Below are 9,229 nucleotides of genomic sequence, written 5' to 3'. Positions count from 1 at the left end.
CAGAACAGAATGGTGTAATGCCAAATATCCACAAACAAGTCAAGATAGAAGTCAAAAGCCAGTACAGGTGGAAGGTATATATGATTTATGTTGACAATCATGGACCTATATACCCATAAATATACATGAATAGATGTACATAAAATGTAAAAGCTTTAATATTGTTGTTTAAAGAACGTTTCAATCTACTTGTTCTTCACCCGAAGCTTTGAACTCCCATACACAGCGGTCTTCGGTCTTACCACAGTATTTCGTACTCCTATAGTGTATTAATTCAATGTTGATCCATAAAATTAGAAAAATCTTATGGTTAGGCTATTATCAGAATACTATAGCTGCAGGACCTATGATTTTTTTAACCCTTTTATATTACTATTCTCCACACTCAAAAGGCGGTACACCTAGATACAGATACATAAAACTTCTTAGATATTCCTCATGCATTGTAAAAAACGGTTCCAAATTATCTTTAAAAAAAAACAAAAAAAACAAAGAAGATGCTGGAATTTTTTATCGACAACATATTTATCCATTTAGAGGTGGGACGTTTTCTAAACAAGCGGCTCTCAGGAGCCTGAATCGCTTACCTGGTTAAATTTTGCCTTTCAATGGCAATAAATTTAACGAGATAATATCCAACAAGTTTGACTTAAGAAGTCTTTGGTAGGACTTATCATAAGTATCATTTCAGCAATTAAATGTTCCTTATTTTCTATCATAATTTTCAAGATATTGGCTGAAAACTGTAAAAAAAATAATTTTCACATTCAAGGGCAATAAATCTTACAAGGAGTCGTCTGACAACTTTTATACCTGGAGACTTTTGTAGGCCATATAAAAAGGATCATTGCAAGCAAATGAAAGAATTTGGCTAAACCTATCGGTTTTGGAGATATAATATGTGAAAAACTACTGTTTTATCTTTATGTTCTATTTTTAGTAACGGCAGCCATATATTTCCATGGATCAAAAATCCTTACGTCGCTTCTATGCTAGATTCCCCAAGGAACACTCATACCAAGTTTGGTTCCTATTAGTCTAGGAGTGTCAGAGAAGATTTTTGATGGACATAACATCAAAAAAATAGCAAAAACACGCCGAAAAAGGGCAATAGCTCCAACATGGCTTAACAAATTATAACGGAAGTTTGACCACAGATGCTGAATAATTTTACCCACATCATAATTTGACTGAACCAAACGGTTTTGAAGACATACGCAAACAACTACTGTCTGCAACTTTGTTTTGTATTTAGTAACGGTGGCCATATTTTTGACGGATCAAAAATCTTCACATCAATTCTATGCAGGATGCCCATAGGAAAATTAATACCAAGTTTAATTCCAAATGGTCAAGAAGTGTCAGAGGAGATTATGTTTGAAAAGAAAAAAAATATTACAAATAGGAAAAACCTTCGAAAAAGGGCAATACTCCTACATGACTTTACTGATTAAAACGAAAATTTGACCACAGATAGATCTCATCAGGTTGAACCCTTTTACCCCTTCAGAATTTGGCTAAACCTAACGATTTGGGGATCTATATGAAAAACTACTGTCTGACCACTTTGTTCCATTTTCAGTAACGGTGGCCAAGTTTTTCGACGGATCAAAAATTCCAACATCAGTTCTATGTAAGATACCCCAAGGAAAATTCATACCAAGTTGAATTTCGATTGGTCAATTATGTCAGAGAAGAAGAGTTTTAAAACATTGTTAACAACGACGACGGACGGCAGCAGCTCACATGGACTTCGGCCAGGTGAGCTAAAAATGATGGGCATTCTAATGGGAACAAATTGAGCAAAAATTGTTAAGCCAGATCATTTGATCTAAGTTTCCGTTATACAGATGGCATATTAACTTTAAACAACCCTTGTTTCGGGGATTTGATACATTGCATCTACCCCAAAAGAACGTGTGAAAAGGGACAATTCTAACACTATGAAGTCAGCCATATATATTGACCTCTCACTTTGAGATCAATAGTTAAGGAAAACGCATGACAAAGCTATAGGACAAACAAGAAGAGTTCTCTATTTTTCCATTCATCTGTAGGCATATGCCTTCAGCACCTACTTTTAGAGTTTTCATATCACAAAAAGTAATTAAGGCAACCAGGAATCTAGGGAAAATCAAAAGAATGTTATACAGGGACAAAGACCAGACATGGAAAACAGACAAACACAACAAAGAACATAAATTAACCAAACTAATACATACAAAGTAACAAACGTTAATTAGTAACTCGGACTCCACTAAAAACTGGGAGCATGGACCAGGTTCAAAGGTAGGGTAAGCGTCTTCTGCTTTCCTATAAACGCTCGCCGAGTTGCTCAATGCAGAAAAAGCAGACACTATCGGTGCTTCTGGTCATGGTTTAAATGTTTGGTGAAGTCTAGATAGCTCATTTAATTTTTATTACTGTATGTTTGTTTTGTTTATTGTATGTTCCTTGTGTTATGTGTGTGTTTTTTTTACCCTTATCCTTTGATTATATTCCTTTATTTGTTGGTCTTGGTTCCCTTTGTTAAAAGCTTTGAAAAAAGGAAACAAAATATATAGCAAGATACTTGTTCTAAACTGCTTAGATTTTGCTTCAAACATTGATATGTTTGTAGCGATGAACCATTCTTTTCGATCGTTGCACAGTTCAAAGAAGGAAAAATTGCTTAAAGGTACGAATATAATTACACCATTACACTTTTGGATAGACTTAAACATATCTAAAGAGTTAACAAAAGAGTTTACATCGTCATTTTGTTTAAGAACCCAGACTTTTAGTATCTGACTTTGTATTGACCATTAACAATTAGCAATAGAGTTATATGGTAGTATAAACTTGGGTATTCTACTCTGGGTTCCGGCCACATACTCTTCAAGTATGTAGCAATCGAGTTACTACCTCAGTATCAATATCAACACAAGATTTAGTAGCTCATTATATTTTTCTGTCTTAAATCATCACTTGAAATAAAACATGGCATCAAAACGTGTGGCTAGCAGACTAGCGACAGTTGTATCCATTACACTGTGTTCCGCTATCTAGGGATGGATCGATCGCAGGACACCAGTTCTGTTGTGGAGATCTCTTACGGCATCCATTTGGTATAGTACACGTTATAGGCTTTGTTTGTTGCAAGTTATCCAAATATCCTAAATGATAGATTACAGGACGTAGTTAACGTTGGTAAAAGCTTACAAAACAACGTTTAATTTTTAGTCCTGACTTTCCTCTAACATACAAATACAAGTTCTTAAAATATTTTAAAGGAAAAACCACATAATATTCACGTTAGGTATTATATTATTGATATTTTTTATAAATTGTTTCTTCATCTTAATCATCAAATTTGTCACCCCTTTTAGTATTTAAAGTGAAAAAAGTACCCCACAATCTTAGGTTAAAATCGGGTTTTAATAGAACTTACCAGTAATAAACAATTCACTATTTATTTAATATTGAGGTTTTATTTGCATTTCTTTATTTACAACTACTTAAATAAGCTTACCCTCTGCTGCAAAATTGATAGAAAGAATAAACTTTAAATATATAAAGAGTTCAATAAACATAAGATAAAATAATGAACAACATAACTTTAAGTAGAATGACTTCTGTGAACATTCTATCCTTCCACTGCTGCATCAATTATCAAAGATTAAAACCCCTTTCACGGTTTTGACGCTATGCTTGAGAAGATAACACCAGGTTTTCATTATTTCATCCTAGTCTCGGTGTCTTCGTTTCGTTTCGGTTAAACCTTGTTATATTGATGCAGTAGTGTATGCTTAGTTTCACGTTAAATGTATGTATATGCATGTAGTGATTAATGTTAATTCATAATTTAATTTTGAAATTTTTTTTTCATTTTGCTATATTGGAAATTACAAAGGAGTGATTATCGCAATCGATGAATATGAAAAAACTACGATCATATTCATACAATAAACGTAAAGTTAAATGAACTGACCTGAGCCAAATCCTATTCCTGGCATTTCCTCAATATCGCACAACTCGCAAAACGTTTCTGGGGTGTAGTGATCAACAACTAGAAACAAGATTTTGATATTTAATGATCATGATGTCAAAGCAAATTTCTTATGCACAATTTAAGGAGTTTGGTTTTGTTTCATATGATTACATTCTTTCTTGTCGACCTATACATCACAATAATTTGCTATGTCAACATTTTTTGGATGATTTGGCAAAAAATGTCCTATTAAAGGTCTTGTTTTATTTTTTTTTATATTTTATGTTGTGTTTTGTTGTTTTGATGTTTTGTTGTTTTGTGGGATTTTGTGAGTAAATTTAATCAAGTCTTGACCGAGGTAGACAAAAATGTTTAACAAAAACATTCATCGCCTCCATATTTTGTCCACTTCAACGTACACAATGTTGGAATATACAGGAACATTTGACGTACAAGTCAATATCAAATATGCTTTCATCATTTCAGTATCTCTTTAACAAGAATTTGTTTGTGTTGAAATAGACAAAATATGTTTTATAGCAAACATAATGAGCAAATATAATTTCCCTTTAAGTAGATATTATCTATTCATCTCAGTCAATATTTGATAGCGGATGGTCATTACAGTCATACTTTCAACCAGCAGTGTTTCTTGTACATTGCTTAAACAAGTGACAGAGTAGTTTCCCATGCGTACTTCCTGTAGTTGCATGTCCAGCTCTGCACTTGTTAAGCTCAGAAAATACTTACATTGACTATTATATGTGTACCATACAGTGTCACTGATAACCTCTGCTTTAAGACACTTAAACTGGCCAAACTCTCTTTAATAAAAATAAAAACTTAAATATATTTATTAAATTTATATGAAGTAAGAGTTACCCGACTGTTTTTTTTTTCAGTTTTCCTTTTTACTATAATACCGTAAACTGAGATGATGAATGACAGAAATGTAGCCCGTCAGAAGAGACGTTATAATTAAAACAAAATTACGTATAGTTTGATTCATAATATATGATTATGCTAACAGTATTAGTTAATACAAATATATACAACAGGAATAATCTTTTGTTATTAAAATGTGAGAAAATTTGAAAATATATGTCTCAGACGTATTAGTATAGCTCTATTTGGAATTTTGAAAAAAAAAACTATTTCAACAGCTGCATTATGTTGAAAGAGCAGCTTCATTTATCAGTCGCTAAAAGACTAAAGTAATCACTACAAGTAAGTTTAATGGTCATCATCATAAACATGTGGATTGTTTTGGTATATCCGGAACCGATTTGTTTGCCGTATCAGTTTTTCGTTCCTCTTTTGTCTACCCGGGACTTGAAAATTATCGGTGTGTGTTTTTAGGAAAGCAGAGGTATGCTTCCCTACCGATGTACCTGCTCCATGATAATAGTTTTAGCGGAGTCCGAGTTGTTCATTCACTTCTGTTTCTGTGTACGCATTATTTTGGTAATTGTATGTTCTTATTATACTCGGCGTCACATAAATAACATAATGTTAAAATTTGAATAAAAATATTTTCTACAACTTTATTGACACCTACCGTCGTTTAAATTGTCTTAAATGACTTGCTCATTCGTTTAGCCAAACAGCTTCTCAAAAACAAGTCGCTTATTAGCTTAAATCATGCGTAACAAATCCTTACGGGAAAATCCCATACTAATATCAGCCATGTTGGTTTTTACGGAACGATTTGTTTACAAACGAAGTTCGTAAGTTCCCGTCGAACTCCGGTGACAATCGTCTACTTCTCGGTATTGTACGTTGTTCGCGTAAAATAAATCCGAGATATCCTAAATAACGCCGAAGTGCATTCTGGGTTCTTCGGTTTTTGGACAAACCATTTAAACGTAAACAAACGTGACGCCGAGTAAAGTGTGTATCTATTTTCCTTGTCTAGTCGTTATCCTTATATAATGTTCATTAATTTTGATTATCATGCGTCCAATCCTGGTTACCTGTTTTACCTATCACTAAAACACTGATAGGTTCATACGTAAGTCCTATTGAAGACAATGATTTTTTTTGTCATGAGCGTGATATCATAAATTTGTCGTATTAACTTGAAAGCGCTAATCACGGATGTAAGGCAGTTCCCGCTGTTTTGGGTAAGTGCTTTTAACGATATCTGATTCATACTTATAAAAACATGCGATGCATGAACGACACATTAATCACCATGTCCTAAACCTCATTTGTTTTCTGTTTTGTCAGCATAACTAAAACTACTCAAATGGAATATTTTATTCTTACTTGATGAGAAAAAAACCACCTCTTCGTTCCACTACTTCAGAAGGAGAAGACCGTCGTTCTGTGGCATTAGTCCACAGACCAACTGATGGGTGTAACGTAAAAAAAATACCATCTTGTCCAAAAAACCATGGCCTTCCCCTAAATCTACACGGCCAAAACGGACCTTAAAGATAAAATTACGTCATTTAATTGTTGATGAATGAAAGTCCGAACTTATCATTTAGTCTTCATCAGTTGAATCGTGGGATGTGAATTAGATCTGATTTTGCCCTGCGAAAACACAATTATTGTTGGTGATTTATTTCTTTCCTTTTCTAAACATTCAAAAGGATTCAAAATGCATAAAAAATACTGTAATCTTTCATTATACATTTTTGAATTCTAGTTGTCAAGAAATGCAATAGAAAAAAGCATGAAGAATTACACATTTATTGGTTTCATGATAGATTAAGATAAATATGTGCACACACTATTGTTTGATTTGTAATTAGGTTAAGGCATCGGATACTAATTTATTGTTTTACAATTCTTAATTGATAAAAACAGCTGTATTGGAATGGGGAACGGACGGCGAAAGGAGAATGAGGAATTATAATGTGGGATAATATATGATTTATATAGATTCAATGTGAAAAGTGCTACTTATAACCATACACATTCTTTCAAAAAATTTGATTTGAATATATAATGTCGAAAATGAATGGAATAAAAGCAGATAATACCGCAAACTCCTTTTGGTGGCACTAATTCGTTGAAGCGACGGTTGCCATGTTTGTTTACGGTATAAACATGGAATTTATACTGTTGTAAAATACAAAACTACCTATCATATATATTGCAAATTGTCAATATGCTGTACACGTGTTTCAAGGAGTAACCTGCAAAAATTGCCATCGGCCGTAAAAAAGTGAACAACTAATCATAATGCATGACATTTGTTAGTAATTAGATTGGAATTATTTATGTACATCATTTATGTTTTCACTGATCAATAGGAGATTGAATACAAAATTAATACAACATATGTAAAAGTATGAATTGAAATGGCATACAACATTTTAATATAGTACAATTGTTCAAACATTGTTTAATTTTCATATTATGCTATCATCAGTTATTTCGTAGTGATAGGGTTTTACTTAACCTTCAAATGTGATAGAAGTTTCATTGGTGGGTTTTTTTTATTTGACGTTTATCAATATTTGCAGTCAAGTTTATTTTCCTATTTTGGTATTCCGTGTGATCTTTCTCGTGACAGATGAGATATAAACATATACCTTGAATATTGATATGGTTCCAGTAGAATCCACTTGAAATTTTCAAACATATGCAGAGAACAAAACAAAAATATCCCTGCATCTCTAAAACAAGTAACGTTGCGAAATACCAGTACTTCAATGTCTAGAAATGTACTATCAATTACTTGATATTAGAACAATAGATGAGAATGTCATGTTTCAATCGATCAACTTTTAAATATTTTTACTAACGTAAGTATCAAAGGTTCTTGTAATGGGAAGGCAGTGTTTCTAACCGCAAAACGCAGTACAATATATGGGAAATGGGTAACGGTGGCGAGGAGGTGAGTAGGACAGGTGGGATAGTGTATTGTAAGTGGGGATTCGGAATTGGGAAGATAGGGATATAAGTTTATAAGGTATCTAGTTATGCGAAAATAACATTTCAAATGTTGAAGTACTTAAATAAATAATTTAATCTTTTAATGTAAATATTTGGTAAAGAAAGATGGGAATTATCTACGGGGAATGGGATTTCTTTGTGGGAATGGTGATGGGGACAAAAGGAATGGTGGGTATATCTAGTTATGCGAAAATAACAATTTTAATTGAAAATAACATTTCAAATGTTGAAGTACTGAAATAAATAGTTTAATCTTTTAATGTAAATATTTGGTAAAGAAAGATGGGAATTATCTACGGGGAATGGGATTTCTCTGTGGGAATGGTGATGGGAACAAAAGGAATGGTGTAAGTGAGAAGTTAAAACCATTCAAGAACTGTAAAAACACCGATGTTTTAATATTTGTGAGTTAGATTTTTTTCTTTTAATCAGATTGCATCAAATTGGTGGTCAAACATATTATTTTGAAACATTAATACCTTTTATGTAGGAATCGAAATGTCTCCTAAACAAAACTGACGAATTTTTATACATAAGGTTAATGCCTATGTCAACCATTGTGTGTCTGGACAAGGAAATTAAATTAATTAAAAAAATAATTTATGTTTTTTTAGAACACGATATTACACTTGGCGACATATGGTTGACATCTTAAATCTGAACGCTTTGAAAGTCATCATATTTTTCTGCCCCAGTAAAACCATTTAATTACCAAAGTCCACCTCATACCCTTTTTTCGGACTACCGTTTCAGTTTATCTGGAGGCCGCCATCTTAGTGTATTTTTAAACTGATCATGTATCACACATTCTCGGAATTTAAATACTTTAGTCCCTTTCATTATGAATTGTTTTCATCTCTAATGGAGCACATTTTGAAATTGTGTGTGTGTTTTTTTCTCTTCAATATGAAACAACAATGAACAATTGAAAGTATCGTACTGGGTATTATTTTAATGCCTAAAAAATAAAAACGAAATGGGGGAATAGGAGAGTATTTTCCCAGTATTCTTATTTTCAGATTTAAAAAAGGCGGAAATCATTTGTTAGTCATAGTCATACAAAATTTTCTTCTATGTTAAATATAAATCATAAATCATAAGTGGTATTTATATTATTATTTCAACCATTTTCATGTCCACTTAATGATGGATAAAATAAGGTGAGACGATGACAAGGGGCAACTGAGAAAAATGTTAATATAATTCATTTGTAGGCACTGTGTAACTAGAAACTTCACTCTGACAGTACAGTGGTTATCAGGGCGGACCACAATTATTGTAAATTCAGAAATGTTGCGATGTTTTAATTATTACAGAAAATGCGACCGACGTAAAATCGCAAAAAAAAAT

The 9,229-nt window shown here is 32.7% G+C and overlaps 1 protein-coding gene across 1 annotated transcript; it reads right to left on the bottom strand.

The window, feature by feature from the left end:
- Positions 1-2,648: 2,648 nt before the first annotated feature.
- Positions 2,649-8,061, bottom strand: LOC148610699 (uncharacterized). The gene is made up of 5 exons (XM_088541644.1): positions 7,516-8,061; positions 6,239-6,401; positions 4,721-4,794; positions 3,971-4,048; positions 2,649-3,155 (listed from the first exon to the last, which is right to left on the bottom strand). Exons 1-5 carry the CDS (start codon positions 7,595-7,597, stop codon positions 3,007-3,009), a joined length of 546 nt encoding a protein of 181 aa, XP_088397770.1. The 5' UTR covers positions 7,598-8,061; the 3' UTR covers positions 2,649-3,006.
- Positions 8,062-9,229: the final 1,168 nt, after the last annotated feature.

The sequence above is a fragment of the Perna viridis genome, chromosome 8 (assembly GCF_037379345.1).
Source record: "Perna viridis isolate PV_CMFRI_1.1 ecotype Kerala chromosome 8, ASM3737934v1, whole genome shotgun sequence".
NCBI classification, from domain to species: Eukaryota; Metazoa; Mollusca; class Bivalvia; order Mytilida; family Mytilidae; genus Perna; species Perna viridis.
The sequence above is the reverse complement of the archived record's forward strand: the minus strand, read 5'-3'. Positions and strand labels throughout refer to the sequence as shown.